This window comes from Eutrigla gurnardus (assembly GCF_963514095.1).
Source record: "Eutrigla gurnardus genome assembly, chromosome: 9".
Taxonomy (NCBI): Eukaryota; Metazoa; Chordata; class Actinopteri; order Perciformes; family Triglidae; genus Eutrigla; species Eutrigla gurnardus.
In genome coordinates this window covers 456,380-473,784 of record NC_139923.1, presented here as the reverse complement: position 1 = coordinate 473,784, position 17,405 = coordinate 456,380, and the positions used below count along the sequence as shown (strand labels likewise).

The following is a 17,405-nucleotide window of genomic DNA, read 5'->3' as shown; positions in this document are numbered from 1 at the left end:
TTCATTGAGAACTAGCATGTGGTGTTTAGGTGTTCCCTTTAATTTTTTGAGCAGTTTAAGACCTCTCCATCACAATGATGATGAGTAGTACAGAGAACCCAAATTGAAGATACAAACACTGGCTTTACTTTTCAGAACAGGAACTTGCCGCCATGTTTTAAGGTATTTTTTACTTGCAACTGACACCTTTATTTAGAAGCATGGGATCAACTCTTTCACCAGTCTCTAACAACAGAAACAATAAGATCATTTACCAGTTTGAGGTCTTTGCAGTTGATCTTGGTAAACCACTGGTTGAAAGACAGAGCTGCAACTGCTAAAGCCAAATCCCTGAGAGGAAAAGAGAGGTATTTAAACAGAATATAACAGAGGTTAGTTCAAGGACAGGTTCATCTGGTATTTTCTGGGGTTTTCAAATAGAAACGCCTACTTGGCTATTGGCAAAAAGAAGTGATGTAGGATACCAAAGTAAGCTAATGAATACAGTTGTGAATAATGTCGATGTTGGCCCTACCCCTTTTCCACCAAGGCATTTTGAGGGGCTGGTTTGGAGCAGGTGCCTAATCTCGAACCAGTTATTTGAGTTTCAGACAGAGAACCGTCTCTCGGCCAGGAAAACTGTTTCCAGAGTGGTACCAACTTTTTGCTGGCCTTGAACTGTTCATGAACCAAGTTTTGCTCCACATCAGGGGCTGGGGGCAGGGCTAATGCTTGAGGCAATGGTGGATGATGCGTTGCTGCAGACTTCTACTAATGTTACTGATCCTGGTAAGTTTCACTATTCAAATATTTCACCTTGTTGCAAACTAACTATACATTTCTTAGCTGTTTAGTTAAGCAAGCTACTAATAATATTCATAACAGCAGCAATTAGTAGCTACGCTTGCTTGGATAATGTAAGCTGACCAGCCAGTGTGATATTGCTAACAATAGGTAACGTTAGTGTTTAAAGCGAGGATCTCCTTTTCCCAGAGCCTACCATTTTCCCCTGAAATTCACACACATACCGTCACACTTACCCTAATAGCCACACTACATTTCCCAGCATGCAACACATATCAGCTGACATCTCACTACTTCAATAGCGACCAACGCGTTTGACTAAGCAAATGTATATAAACAACCACAACACAGTTCAGTTCAGTCAACTTAATTTATTTACGTAACAACACAGCGAACAGTGAGGTAGTGATGTTATGGTTTGCGTCGAGGTTTAGAGGCATCAATCAATCAATCAATCAATCAATCTTTATTTATAAAGCACTTCTCATACACTGAGTGCGCAGCACAAAGTGCTTTACACAAAAATAAAAACAATAAAGTAGACACCTCCCACCCTCCATACGCACACCCACACACCCACACACCCACGCACCCACATACACACACATGCACAATACCGGCAACAGGGAGACATGGCAAGGCACTGAGAATTGAGGAAGCGCCGTCATGTCTCGAGTATTTTGGCTCCTCCCCCAACAAAGCTCCGTGTTGAGATCTGATTCACCTCGGCAAAATTACGTTGCGTATGACGAGCTATGCTACATTTCGGGCTTTACAATTGGCGGGACATTTCGACTATAAAGATGCCTCATACACGAATACTAACTTGTGGGTTTATCATTATTCTTATACATCATTATAAAAATGGGCACAATATAAAAACATTGTAGGTTCAAATCCAAGTTGGAATTGCAGTGTAGGCCTACCACTTTGACCAATATGTCACTTAATCATTATTATTATACATCATTATTGTAATTATTACTACTGCTGCTCATACTACAAAGAGGCAGTGGTGTAGTGGTAAGAATTTGGACTTGTTAAAGTGTTGCATGTTCAAATCCAGGATTGAGTTGCAGTGACCCACCTCCATGGATCCATTACTTCTATTACAAATGAGTATTACTATACATCATTATCAGTATTAGCACTATCTCATGTTTCAAATAGGCAATGGTGGTGTAGTGGCTAAGGAATGAGACACATTATCAAAGTGTTGTAGGTTCAAATCCAGGTCTGAATTTTACCGAATGACTTATTTTCTACCTTGAGTTCGGGAACTATTTATGAAAGGCACACTCACACACATGTAACACCAAGATGACTTTAATTCTCAGATGATTTGATGTTGTATCGGCACATGAAGCAAATATCTCATGTTAGGTTGAGTGGAAACTCTTTTACTTTCTTCATAATTTCATTTACCACTAGGTGTCCCTAGTGTACTTACACTCAACAAAAATATAAACGCAACACTTTTGTTTTTGCTCCCATTTTTCATGAGATGGACTTAAAGATCTAAAATTCATTCCAGATACACAATATTATCATTTATCTCAAACATTGTTCACAAATCAGTCTAAATGTGTGATAGTGAGCACTTCTGCTTTGCTGAGATAATCCATCCCACCTCACAGGTGTGCCACATCAAGATGCTGATCTGACATCATGATTAGTGCACAGGTGTGCCTTAGACTGTCCACAATAAAAGGCCACCCTGAAATGTGCATTTTTTTTGCTTTATTGGGGGTCTGGGGACTCAGAACCAGTCAGTATCTGGTGTGACCACCATTTGCCTCATGTAGTGCAACACATCTTCTTCGCATAGAGTTTATCAGATTGTCAATTGTGGCCTGTGGAATGTTGGTCCACTCCTCTTCAATGGCTGTGCGAAGTTGCTGGATATTAGTGGGAACTGGTACACGCTGTCGTATACACCGGTCAAGCACATCCCAAACATGCTCAATGGGTGACATGTCCGGTGAGTATGCTGGCCATGCAAGAACTGGGACATTTTCAGCTTCCAAGAATTGTGTACAGATCCTTGCAACATGGGGCCGTGCATTATCTTGCTGAAACATGAGGTGATGTTCATGGATGTATGGCACAACAATGGGCCTCAGGATCTCATCACGGTATCTCTGTGCATTCAAAATGCCATCAATAAAATGCACCTGTGTTCTTCGTCCATAACAGATGCCTGCCCATACCATAACCCCACCACCACCATGGGCCACTCGATCCACAACATTGACATCAGCAAAGCGCTCACCCACACGACGCCACACACGCTGTCTGCCATCTGCCCTGAACAATGTAAACCGAGATTCATCCGTGAAGAGAACACCTCTCCAACGTGCCAGATGCCATCGAATGTGAGCATTTGCCCACTCAAGTCTGTTACGGCGACGATCTGGAGTCAGGTCAAGACCCCGATGAGGACGACGAGCATGCAGTTGAGCTTCCCTGAGACGGTTTCTGACAGTTTGTGCAGAAATTGTTTGGTTATGCAAACCAATTGTTTCAGCAGCTGTCTGAGTGGCTGGTGTCAGACGATCTTGGAGGTGAACCTGCTGGATGTGGGTCCTGGGCTGGTGTGGTTACACGTGGTCTGCGGTTGTGAGGCCGGTTGGATATACTGCCATATTCTCTGAAACGCCTTTGGAGACGGCTTATGGTGGAGAAATGAACATTCAATGCACGAGCAACAGATCTGGTTGACATTCCTGCTGTCAGCATGCCAATTGCACGCTCCCTCAATGCTTGTGGCATCTGTGGCATTTTGCTGTGAGACAAAACTGCACATTTCAGAGTGGCCTTTTATTGTGGGCAGTATAAGGTACACCTGTGCACTAATCATGATGTCAGATCAGCATCTTGATGTGGCACACCTGTGAGGTGGGATGGATTATCTCAGCAAAGCAGAAGTGCTCACTATCACACATTTAGACAGATTTGTGAACAATGTTTGAGAGAAATGGTAATATTGTGTATCTGGAATGAATTTTAGATCTTTAAGTCCATCTCATGAAAAATGGGAGCAAAAACAAAAGTGTTGCGTTTATATTTTTGTTGAGTGTATTTGAAGCTTTGGGGTCAAGCCACTTTGGTGGTTAATCTGGCTGAGAGGCTTTGATGTTTCATGAGGCTTCATCTCACCATCATTACAGTGAGGTGCCCACAGATTCAGCTACATAATTCACTCCATTAACAATACATTTTCTAGAGACCAAACACAAATTCTTCCGTCCACATACTGGTGAAATGGGGTTTGCTAAGGGCGGGGGTGGTGAGTCGGTGTGCAGATTTCAGTTATCATTTTTTATTGCTAATGTGATGTATTTAAATTACAAGGTTTGTATGGGTTTATATACTGCGCTACCTTAAAACTTCCTCTTCCATCGTGACACAACGTTGCAACAGGGGGTGAGCTCCTCCACCGCAGCACACCGCTGCAACAGGAGGCGAACTTTTAACGTCTGCAGCGTTTCCTTTGTCTTAACAGTGTTTCCCCCAAACTCGCTGGACGAGAGACAGACTGTTTTCCCCCTTTTCCGCGACTCGCCTTTTTCGTCTTATTTTCTTTTTGGATCCTGAGAAGATCGCCACAACTGTGAAATTCTTTGTTTGCCTGCAGAAGAGGAACACAAACGGTTCCTTTATCCCAGCTACCCAGAGCCCCGCTCTTGTCTGTAGTCAGCTGACTAAATTGCCAATCCACGCGATTCTATTGTTGCCCGCAGAAGGAAGGAACACGAACTGTTTTCTCCATTCGAGTTGATCAGCGAGAAGGATAACTGCTACGCCCCACTCTCGTCTGGACTCAACCGACTCATCGCGTCCCCCGCTGCCGCCGAGGACTCGCAAACTACCGTCGCCGCCGCCGCGTCAAGAAGCGCCGCCACCGCATAGGACGGACTCAGCCTACACATCAACTAAATAATAAATATCAGTTTGTAAAACAAAAGTTGAAATACATCAGTAACAGTTAACACAACATTTTATACAGACTGGCGAAATTCTGTCGTCGTAGCAGGAAAATGGGAAATTAATGGGTTTAATAGTGTGTTGTTCCATGGAGCACTACTACATCCTGTGGCCAGAGATGAATAGCTCATTAATCAAATTTCCTTACAATTCTACAAAAGAATATAAGGTCATAGAGAAATGTCTAAATTTATGTTTCCATTTGTTCGTCAGGTCATACTGTGTGAAAATTATGTGTAATATGATGTAAAGAGACAATTCTGACTGTAGAGGCTAAACCTAACCCCCAATTTCCACTGCATACGTCTCCGCTGCGGTGCGTCTCCGATCCGGCTTCGGTCTGCCTTCCGCCGTCCGCCAATCCCCTCAGGATGCGTTTGAGTCCGCCAGGGCGCAGTCCGGTAGGACGACTGTGACGTTGCGAGACCGGGGAGTTCTCGCGATAATTACGTAATCGCGCGAGACTGCGGTTAAAGAACTCTGACCTGTTGACTCCGTACCTGGCCCCGCCCATTCTGACATTTTTGTGACGTAGTTAACTGAGATATGATCCATCGTCAAGAGGTTTTATTAAAACAAGTGTTTTATTTTGAAAAGTAACCGGATGTTTTATTGTTGAGTATGTACCGAACTTCCTGTTTCGCTATATTTGCTCTGTGCTGAATTGCTGCACCAGGGTTCGGCATCCGCCAGAAATAGAAGTCCTCCGTATTTATTGCGGAGAGCTGCGGACTGCCGGAACGCGGACTCCCGGAACGCGGACTCCCGGAACGCAACGCAGCGGAGACGTATGCAGTGGAAATTGGGGGTAAAGCTTAAAGCCACTGAGGGGCTGCATAGAACGGATTAACTTAGATTGACGCGCTTGCCAGCCACTGAAGAAGACAGACGACTTCCTGGTTGGTTACTTTGCAATGCTTCTTTATTTTTCTCACCATAACGATGCACAACATCCGTTACCAGTGTGAACAATAGTCCATAATGCACCATTCACCAAATACGACTCGCCTGCTGTAGCGTGGCGGAGCAGAGCGGTCGAAAACTGTATGCTCTTCTGACTAACAACACCTGAACCCGGAAACACTAGTTCCCACCTATGTAACCCCCCTTCCTGGTGCACTGAGGACGCCTACTGGCCCCATACAGACACACCAAAACACAGAAATGGCTCATACACTGACCATAGGGGTGATTGTTGTGATTGATGTGTTTATTATGCATAGCAGATGCAATAATATAATATATTAAAAGTAAAATAATTATATATCATCTGACATCTCTACGGGACTCTGGGTTTAGCATAAAACAGCGAGAGAGAAAAAAGCTCATCGCTTCTCCTATTGTCTCTTCATTTTTATTCTTTTAATTTTTTTCTCTTATTTCCTCTTTTGTTTATTTAGTTTCACTTTTTCTAATTATATTTTTGCTAGTAAGAGCTCATTAATAATAACTTTGAAGCTAAAGAATCATATACAAACCTTCAAAACAAAACAAAAATAATGGACCCACCATTAAGATAAGATGAAACATTCTTCTGTATCTTACCTGCTGTCTAAGTCGCTGAAGTCCTGCAGGTTGAACTCTCTACTGTTATTGATGTGGTAGATGTTGTCAACATCCTGCCAAAACAGTTAGCTGAGCATGATTGTTATGCACAGATGATCAAATTTGCTTATTGCCAAGAGCCACCAAAAGAGACCCAGTTTAGCCTGGAAATTCAAGTAATGTCTCTAGAATATAAAAAAAAATATCAACATGTGCAGGTGGAGAGACAGGTCCAGTCACATCTATTGTGCTTACAATACAGGACTATTCTGTGGAATTAGCATCACCAAAGATATCAGTTGTTCACTTTTACTAATTGAAGGGCCGCTAGTTAGCTAGCTAGCTAGCTAGCTTGCAATTCCATGTTGCAATTACAGAACATAAAAAGCACCACATAAACCACTGGGGTTAGTTTACATTACTTTAACATATAGTTGCTAATAAATAGCAGTAATGCTAATTGCTAACACTAATGCTATTTGCTAATACTAAACACTAGCTTGCTGGATATGGTTATAATAAGTGGTAATGTCAGGGTTGTCAGTTTTGTTTTTGTTGTGCACTTTCTCTCCCTGTTTTAGTCTGGTCTTCCCCCAGGAAGGGGTGCAGCACTGGGCTCGGGAGTCCAGGTGGTTCGGGTACTTCAAGATACCATATTATACTGTTTTTCATCAATTTCACACAGCTGTCAGAGGTCCAACAACACTTTTTTCGATATGCATTGCCCCAAACCCATCCGTGGTCTTGAATTTCAGCTGTCTAAAAGTTGCTCAAATGAGCTCTAGTGAGAACAGGCTGGTTCTGTGCCTGCACCTGGGTGGGCTGCAGAGACCATGCAGGAGTCGCTTGTTTTCCTCATCCTGGGAGTTGACAGGCTCAGGGAGGACCAGTTTATAGGTGTAGAGACCAGAGAAAACCTGTTTTATTTCATTCTTGCTGACCGCCAGAGGCGGTGCTTAAGCGCTGGATGCTTCCATCTCGCGCATGCGCAGGTTGTCACCTGTGACACCTGGGTGACCCGTGAACATCTATATATTCCGGGATCACCAAAGGCTCTGTTCCTCTGCTCTATCTTCTCGCGATAGCGGACTGACGTAGCAGGTCAAGCACATGAATTGTTTGTTGCTTATATTGTTCCGAATCAGCTCGTTGCTTGTAGCCTCGTAACCCAAGGGTTGGTGCTGCGATTTCATACAAGGTGCCAGACACATGTAGTAAAGGTTGCAGTACAGTTTTGACTTACCCACTGAATTTCCTCTCTAAACGGCATCTCATTGAAGTCACACAGAGCAGCGTAGGTATCAGAGAATCCTCCTGTGGAACAAACACTTATTTATCTTGAAATACATGAGCAACCTTGAGAAACAAAAATATCAAGGCTCATCTGGATCCATGTAGCCTATTAATCGAAATTAATACTTCTCGATACATCTTCAAATCACCTGGGCCCTCATTTATAAAACTGTGCGTAGGATCCTTACTAAAAGTGTACGTACGCCAAAAAGCCAAAGTTTGCGTGCGCCAAAAAAAAATCTGATTTATAAAACTGTGCGCACGCAAGCTGTACGCAATGTTCCCTTTATAAATCACAGGATCACCTACAAGTGTGCGTACCTGAATCCCGCCCTGTACACGCCCACATTTTACTATGTTAATGAGCCGGCATGCAATCGTTTCCGTGTGGTGAATCACGGCGACAGGTCAGAAAAATAGCGAAGAAACGTTACTTTTCAGAAACGGAGAAAGAGACACTTGTTGGGGAGGTGGAGGCCCGGACAATAATTTAATTTAGTGGCCACAGCAGCGGGATCACGAAGAAAAAGACGCAGTGCGAGTGGCAACACATCGCTGCTGCTGTCAACGGCGTCAGTGGGACGGAGCGGACGGTGATCTGAAGGTAAATGACATCTTTCCGCTCCTAACATAGATTTAATGTATTGCTAGAGTATTTGAGGAAGTTTGATTTTGATGTGACGTTGACGGGGATCGTGTCCGAAAAGGAGGGAGACACAGACGCGACTGAGACCAGAGGTATAAGGGTGAACAGATTTTAAACTTTTATATATAACAAAACGTTAAATAGTTTCTGTCCTTCCAGAGTCTGCAGCGTGTGGCGTAGAGGAGAGTGACGGTGAGGAGGGTGATGTGAGGAGGGTGACGGTGACGGGCCCTCGGCACAGCGTCCGGGTCCGGCGCAAAGCAGCAGCGCACCCCGGGGCGCATGGCACATCAAGCGGTCGAGTGCTCACTAATGCCGTCTTGCAACTTCAGCGAGACACAATCACCGCCATCAACAACGTTGCAGATGAGCTACGGCAAACGCGCACTGTGATTAATAGAAGAATACGTTTACAATGAACATTGATTGTTGTCTTCTTTATATTACAAACGCATAACATCCTCACGGATTCTTGCGCCCTGTTGATAACCCTCCAGTCGGTCAGTGGGACGTGGCTCGGGGTCATCGATAAATTTGCGCTCTCCACGCTCCACGACTGAGCGCGCACGAGCGTGCCACTCATTATAGCGCATTTCCTCTGCGCTCTGGTGGTTTAAAAACGAGGATAAGTGTAACAATTATACGATGGCTTAATGGCTGTATGTATGTGCGTTGATGATATATGTACATAAATAAGGAGAATATTTAGTTATTCCCGCTGTGTTCTACAGTGATCTAATGGAAGGTATTTATTGTATACTGTATTACATGCATTTGGGCCGTCTCCTCCTCCTGCGGTTACAGCGCTGATTCAATATTTCAAAATTATTTTGATTTAAGATACAAGTCAGATTTTAAAAGAAGGTGTTAATATGAAAAAAACTATCACTCATTAAAAGCGTCAAAAACATTGCTGGAGTTCCTCATGATAACGCAGATCTAACGTATGATATGGAGTGTAATTAAATGTGTGCGAGTCATCAAAAATATATAGTTCTTCTCACGTTTACTGCTGATTCCCTTCCAGTCTCCAGAATGTGCGTACCGGTACGCATGCCTCAGAGTTTGCTTACGAGTACGCACACTTTCCCGTCAAGTTTGGTTTTTATAGATCACAACATTTGCGTGGAAAGTGGCGTGCACATGTTTCCAGCCCCGTTTTGTGCGTACGCAAGCTTTATAAATGAGGGCCCAGTTGTTAATAACATGTGATGGTCACCTTCAGCTGTATCAGAGTATGACATGATTATGTACTGTAAACAAAGGGCACACACCACAGGAGCCAGACCAACTACCCAGCTGCTCCTCTATCACATCAGTCAGTGTGAGAAGTCTCTCATGGAGACCTGGAGGAATCGTCTTTAACAGCTTTCTGAGGGTTGAAAGACAAGAAATATACTGCTAAAGACTGACACATACAAGGCAAAGCATCTACAGTCATGCTAGCCATGGTAATTTGAGCTAAATGCAAACATCGCCATGTTCACTTTGTTCATCATTTTAGCTTGACATACTAGCATGCTAATGTGATTAATGGTTATGAACACTAACACAATGGGTCTCATTCATGAAACATCTGTGAGGAGATTTGCACATAAGTCACCTGAGAGAGGGAGAGAGAAACATTTCTCCAACGCATAGATTAAAGTTATTTTAAGTACTGTGGCTTAATGAACCAGACAATGTTATCTTGTTACTGTACCACTCTAATCTGGCACTCAATTACTTTCTGAAACAACAACTTTGTGATTTATAGGGCCCGAGCACAGACAATTTATTATTAGTATTATGCAAATTGATCACATTTTTGGTGGCCTGAACATTACAATGACTGATGAATATTTTATATTTTAAGGGTCTCCTATTCAGACACTCTGACTTACAGGTTTAAGGCCAAATTTGGCACACATGCAGCTGAGTGTGCTCTAAAAATTGCCATTGGCACTATTATAGTCCGGCGAGAATAGTTTTCTGCAGTTTGGAATTTTGTGGAAAAACACGTTTTTGGAAACTCCTCTTACACCGTTGATCCAATTCATCCATCCACTTTAGAGTCATCAATTAACGTCTTTGTTATTAATGTCTTTGGACTGTGGGAGGAAGCCAGAAAACCCAGAGAACCCACACTCACACGGGGAGAACATGCAAACTCCACATAGAAGAACCCTAAGCCGGGAATCAAACCCCGGCTCAGCTGCCCACTGTGAGGCCACCGTGCAGCCGTTGATCCAATTCTAGACCAAGCTGATCATAGTAAAAGCCCCCACCTATAGTTTTGACGTACATGTATAACATTTTGTAGTTGCATAGAATATGCCGAGATGTCTCTTGGACCAATAGCCTGAAGCCAACAAGTCAGCCAATTTGAATTTAATTTGAAATCTTAAGTGATTTTTCACCTTTTACACCCTTTTTGTGTTCGTAAACAACGATTACATATTTTGTGGGCGGAGCCAAACTGAAGCAGAAAGTGACAGTTTTGTATTAGCACTGTCACGTGTGGATCATGTTTTCCAGCAGAATACAGGCTGCCTTAATAAGCTAACAATTAGCAATGTGGTCAGTTTCCTGAGCCGTACTCACCATACTGATCGAACTAAATGGACTCGGTTACGTTGGACGGACATCTTCTATATTTGGTGGAAAAACCTGGTTTCCATACAAAAGAAAAACTCAAGGCAGACAAATCTATTGATGCTCAAAAAGTTGCACTTATAATGTTAGCTAGCTAAACTGTTCACATTAATTTTGCCTACTAATTACATTTTGTCTGAAGAAAGGAAGGAAGCTGCTTTGTATCTTGTTGGTAAGTCAGAAAGTAATTGTAGATATGGGGTTTAGGCATTCTGTGAGTAGAGCTAGTTGTAATATTTAGTCTTGTCTAGATAGCTTGTTGTTTAAATTCTTGTGAAGCTGTTCATACTGAGTGGGTAATTACCTAGTTACAGCCATCTCAGCTGTAGTGAATAGACTTGATTGGAGGGAGGGGCTAAACCTGCATGAGGTAAACTAAGCACTTAAGAGCTTGTCACTACAGTGTCAACTGCAGTGCCAGGACAGCCGAACGAAGACAGTTGAACAAAGACAAGGGAGTCAATCTGCGGGAGTCTAGACAGTTGAACAAAGACAAAGGAGTCAATCTGCGGTCCATCAAGGAAGTCCATTGAGGTAGGCATAACATCTTAACCATCTCCCATCACAGCCATGTGTCCTATCCCAGTCAGGACATCAAACCAGAGAAGATTTTGCCCGAGACCCATTGGTCGAGGCTGTAACCCACCCAATCTCTGCTACCCACCATTCTCTGCCTCTCAACTGCCTACTCGTTTTCACATTCCCCAAGACAAACAGGTCGAGGAGGAGGAACTGGACTCCTTATCTTATCCAGGTGGTCCTACCAGGTCCTTCCCCTGGACCACCTACCCCGATCTGCACTTGAATTCCATGCCGTTTCAGTCACCCTTCCTTTCAAACCCAACATCATAGTGATCTATCGCCCACCCAGTCCTCTCCGTGACTTTTTAGATGAGATGTACTCATTGAAAATCGCTTTGGACAAAAGTGTCTGCTAAATGCCCTAAATGTAAATGCAAAGTGAATTTTCATGTAGTGTCACTTGCGCTAGTTTAGTTTGGCCACAGGTTCAGTTGTGATTATTCACATTGGCGGGGCTAGATGCGTCGGACGAGAGGAGGGCTTATCTCCATGTAGTCACCAACAATGTATCATCATTCATGGCCGAAATAAACACTATTGCTGCTTGGTGCATGTTGTGGAAGTCCCAGATACACCAGCTAATCAAACAGCATCCTGTCTGACTTTGTAACATTACCAAGAGGTCCTCAGTGAATTTAAGTAATCTGTATTCATTGCGAATAGCAAGCCATATATTGCCTGGTTTACTACAGTGGTATGCACCCAAATCAAAAAACTTTGTTGTTACTTTATTACAATAAACGTAAATAATGACATAATGTCGATGATTAGTAAAATACACATCAATACAGCAAGCTGATCAAAAGGGTTTGTATAATAATATAACCAATCAGAAGATATTGAAGATGAGAGGAGCGGGGCTCTGGAATTCAATACCCATATCCCCATAACCTTTGGGCCTCATCAAGCATCATTAAAATTGCAACATACACTATATTGCCAAAAGTATTTGCTCACCTGCCTTGACTCGCATATGAACTGAAGTGACATCCCATTCTTAATCCACAGGGCTTAATATGACGTTGGTCCACCCTTTGCAGATATAACAGCTTCAACTCTTCTGGGAAGGCTTTCCACAAGGTTTAGGAGTGTGTTTATGGAACTTTTTGACCATTCTTCCAGAAGGGTATTTGTGAGGACATACACTGATGATGGACGGGAAGTCCTGGCTCTCAGTCTCCACTCTAATTCTTCCCAAAGGTGTTCTATCGGGTTGAGTCAAGTTCATCCACACCAAACTCTCTCATCCATGTCGATATGGCCCTTGCTTTGTGCACTACTGCACGGACATGTTGGAACAGGAAGGGGCCCAAACTGTTCCCACAAAGTTGGGAGCATGGAATCCAACATCTCTCGGTATGCTGAAGCATTCAGAGTTCCTTTCACTGAAACTAAGGGGCCAAGCCCAGCTCCTGAAAAACGAGTACCGTTCTCCTGGCAACTGCCAAACCTAGACTCGTCCATCAGATTGCCAGATGGAGAAGCGTGATTCGTCACTCCAGAGAACGCGTCTCCACTGCTCTAGAGTCCCGTGGCGGTGTGCTTTACACCACTGCATCCGACGGTTTGCATTACACTTGCTGATGTATGGCTTCGATGCAGCTGCTCAGCCATGGAAACCCATTCCATGAAGCTCTCTACGCTGTTCTTGAGCTTATTTGAATGACACATGAAGTTTAGAGGTCTATAGCGATTGACTCTGCAGAAAGTTGGCAACCTTTGTGCACTATGTACCTCAGCATCCACTGACCCCGCTCCGTCATTTTGTGTGGCCTACCACTTCTTGGCTGAGTTGCTGTTGTTCCCAATTGCTTCCACTTTGTTATAATCCCACTGACAGTTGACTGTGGAATATTTAGCGAGGACATTTCAAGACTGGACTTGTTGCACAGGTGGCATCCTATCACACAACCACGCTGGACTTCACTGAGCTCCTGAGAGCGACCCATTCTTTCACAAATGTTTGTAGAAACAGTCTGCATGCCTAGGTGCTTGCTTTTATACACCTGTGGCCATGGAACACCTGATGTCAATTATTTGACTGCTCCAAAACTTCACGTTTCATCATAGTCCTGCCCTGAACATGTCTGTTTGTCAATATTGACACACGGTCAGAACTCCGCCAGATAGTATGCCTTGTTCCACTGTCATTGTCTGATTTTTATGAAATATTCAGGGTCTGGTGTGCACCTTGTATACTGAGACATGATGTGAGATTGGGGAGAATTGTTTGGCTCCACCTAGTCGATGCAGGAAGTGAATATTAACACAGTTGTGCTGCGTCTGAAATTGGTTAAAAGTCTGACACACTTCAACCGGCAGGTGTCGAGCAACGGGGAATCGGCCCCAGTACTCGACTCGCTGCTTGTAGCTTGAATTAGGGCCCAAGAACAGACAACCTATCCTATTTAAGTTATTATTATTATTCAAGATGTAGCCTAGACAACCCGTAGTTGTTGATGAATCCCGAAACACGTACATTTCCCTCGGCGAACAGTTTACACACAAATTAGTTCTGCTCACGTTTCAGAATGAGACCCAATATCATTAGTTTTGCAGGTATTTAGTTATAAAAAAAATACTAAATATTCGACAAACTGAAATGATTACACTACATGAAAAATCAGCAAGTCTTTTTGGGCCCAATGGCGTCACAGAATTTTCAGTTTCACCCAAAAAATGTGATTCATCGTTCTGGACACATTCAACCATTGTTGTCCATAAAGCCATGCATTTATGTCAATGTGAGTTGACATAAAAGCAATCACGGCAGACGACACCCACTTAGGAGACTCCTGGCTGAGGCAGTGGCATCTAGACACATCTAGTTGTATTAAATAGTACAAAACATTGGTGGAGCTTGTAATGCATCTTTTTATAGAGCATATTTGGTGAGACCCACTCTGGAGATGAATCAGGGAAGATCCTCTTTAGTGAGGTGGTCATGTGACTGACCATGGCCTCAAGATCCTCCATATGGAAAACATTGAGAGACAGAGTCTGCCTGTCTGTCTCCAACACAATCTGCAACACACACATAATATTTAATGTATGAAAACAATAAACATTCAAAACCGTAAAACATATATACAACATAAAAAAACATACATACAGTGGCAAGAAAAAGTATGTAAAATGTGATCTGATCTTCATCTAAATCAAGGTTATTAAAAAAATGTCATGTTATTATTTCAGACACATTATATTTGTCAACTTTCTTGTCTATGTATTGAGAACAACCAAAAAAACCTCATAGTGCTTTTGGAAAAAGTATGTGAACCCTTGAGTTAATGACCTCAAAAAAGCGTTAAGATGATAAGTTTGGAAGTGTGGACTACAGCTACTTTGACTGATAAAAACCTCTCAAACCTTTGGAGTTTGCTCTACACAAGAAGAACACGCTTATGTGAGCCATGCCTCGCCAAAAAGAGCTTTCAGAGGATCTACGATCAAGAATTGTTGAGTTACATAAAGCTGGCAATGGTAACAAAGTTATTTCAAAGACTTTAGAAATGTACCGGTTAGGCAAACAATCTACAAATGGAGACACTTTGGGACTGTTGCTAGTGGGCATCCAGTCCAAGAGCACAACGAAGACTCATCAATGAGGTAAAGAAACAACCCAGAATGACAGCCAAAGATTTGTAGGCATCATTGGAACTGGCTAACATCTTTGTTCATGAGTCTACAATACGTAAAACGTTGAACAAGCAGGGTATCTACGGCAGGACACCACGAAGGAAGCCACTGATTACTAAAAAGAACATTGCTGCACGTAAGAAGTTTGCAAAAGAGCACATTGACACTCCACAGCGGTATTGGCAAATTTTTTGTGGACTGATGAAACTAAGATTAAACTATTTGGAAAAAACACACAGCACTACATCTGGCGTGGAAAGGGCACGGCATATCATCATGAAAACATCATCCCAACCATAAAATATGGTGGAGGAAACATCATGATTTGGGCCTGCTTTGCTGCATTAGGGCCTGGCCAGCTTGGAATCATTGAGGGGAAGATTAATTCCCAAGTATATCAGACAATTCTTCAGGAGAATGTGACAATGTCTGTACGTCAGCTGAGACTGTGTGGAAGGTGGGTGATGCAACAGGACAACGACCAAAAACACCAGAGTCACAACAGAATGGCTTCAGAAAAACAAAATCTGGCTTTTGGAGTGGCCAAGTCAGAGCCCAGACCTCAACCCAATAGAGATGCTAGGATTGACTTAAAGAGGGCCATACACATGAGAAGTCTAAAGAATATGACAGAGCTAAAACAGTTCTGCTAGGAAGAATGGGCTAAAATTCCCCCAACACTGTGCAGGTCTGATCCACAGCTACAGGAAGCGCCTGGTTGAGGTTATTACTGCCAAGGGGCAGGCATCAGTTATTAATTCTAAGGGTTCACTTACTTTTTATAATTTTAGACACAATATATTTGTCAATACCCTTGACTTAGATGAAAATCAGATCACCTTTTATGACAAATTTATTCAGAAAACAATGAAATTCCAAAAGGTTCACTTACTTTTTCTTGCCACTGTAACTGTAGTCTATTTTTTTACCTTTACATTTATATTAATTTAAATATTTTATCTCACAATATTTCACAATGACATTGCTATCCTATCAATTCATTTTCTTTAAATTGCATCCAGCGCTTGACTGAATAAAAACACAGGATTATGGAAGGCTTATTGAGCATTTATTCCATACCCTTGAACTGCAAGTACTTTAGTTAACAAGATCAGGTCTATTATTAGTTCTATTTGTGATATAATCAAATTTGAATGCCACATTCAGCAAGTATAGAGAGCATAGTATAGAGCAATGTAGATAACTTGTTAACTTGTAAACAATTTGAACCTATTTTTTTTAACTGGTATAGAAAAAAATTACCATAACTAGTCGGCATATATGTCTATAAGGATCATTAGTTAGCAAGTAAAGTCAAAAGACACGTAATCCAAGAATATGGAATATATACTCAAACAGATTTCCATACAAATGAACAAGTGAAAATGGGAAAAAATGTAATATTATAAACAAGAATGGTTTTGATAAACAATGACTACCTGTGTGGAACTGTGAATGTTGATAGAACAAATCTCCAAGTAGCTGAAAGTGCTCTCCACCTGAACACATAATGAAGGTGGATGGTATTTAGTATTTTTCCAGAAACAGTGACCAAGTATACAGGAAATATGTTGTTGGTAGAAAGTAGCCCAAAAGCACCCTGTCCCTTTAAGAGTTGTGATTTACCCTGACAGGTTGCTTATTTATGACCAGGTAACCTCTCCACAGACTCAGAACCTAAAACAGAGAGACATGGTGAGAAGAAGAGAGAGACAAGACATTAGATATGTGACTGACAGACAGACACACAAGAACACCATGGGGGTTGCATATTGCACTCACCACAAACCTGTTGGTCGATCTCCCACATGGCTGACTGGAGTGGTTCAGAACGACAGGCGTCACCAGACAGACTCTATGAGGCTTCAGCAGCTCTGAGATCTGATCTGCTTAATGGAAACAAACAGGACCACTGTCACCCAAGACCATCACTCACATCACTCATTGGATTTCGGACTACGGTTTTGAAGCCTCAAGGTTGGCATTTTGGCTGTCGGCATCTTGGAATTTTTGCAACCAGTGACGGAAATGACCATATGTAGACTGTGGAGGAGCAACGGGTGTATCTGACAAAAGGAGCAGCAACATTTCTGCATCTGGCTTTAATATAATTTACGAAATTAACATAATTCTGGATTGAAGACTTGAAAGTAGTGATTGACACCATATACTCAAGTTATCAATGTTTAGTGAGAAGTAGGGTAATTTTCTCATTGACTTCCATGTAATCTGACTTCTTTTTAAAACCAGAGGAGTCATCCCCTGATGGCCAGTAGAGAGAATGACAGTTTAGGGC

The 17,405-nt window shown here is 42.5% G+C and overlaps 2 protein-coding genes across 10 annotated transcripts in view; both read right to left on the bottom strand.

The window, feature by feature from the left end:
- Window positions 1-17,405, bottom strand: part of LOC311019025 (transcriptional repressor CTCF-like) — a 198,267-nt gene that overhangs the window by 123,471 nt on the left and 57,391 nt on the right. The gene's annotated exons all lie outside the window — the stretch shown is intronic.
- Window positions 1-17,405, bottom strand: part of carmil2 (capping protein regulator and myosin 1 linker 2) — a 206,229-nt gene that overhangs the window by 184,678 nt on the left and 4,146 nt on the right. For 8 of the 9 annotated variants that reach the window (XM_084018171.1, XM_084018176.1, XM_084018173.1 and 5 more), the window contains exons 2-9: window positions 16,892-16,995; window positions 16,736-16,786; window positions 16,549-16,608; window positions 14,373-14,494; window positions 9,529-9,626; window positions 7,559-7,629; window positions 6,316-6,389; window positions 255-330 (exon numbers count right to left, since the gene is read on the bottom strand). In XM_084018171.1, coding sequence (XP_083874297.1) covers window positions 255-330; window positions 6,316-6,389; window positions 7,559-7,629; window positions 9,529-9,626; window positions 14,373-14,494; window positions 16,549-16,608; window positions 16,736-16,786; window positions 16,892-16,995 — 656 coding nt within the window. The remainder of the gene's footprint in view (window positions 1-254; window positions 331-6,315; window positions 6,390-7,558; window positions 7,630-9,528; window positions 9,627-14,372; window positions 14,495-16,548; window positions 16,609-16,735; window positions 16,787-16,891; window positions 16,996-17,405) is intronic. The other variant, XM_084018177.1, reaches the window with a different exon arrangement.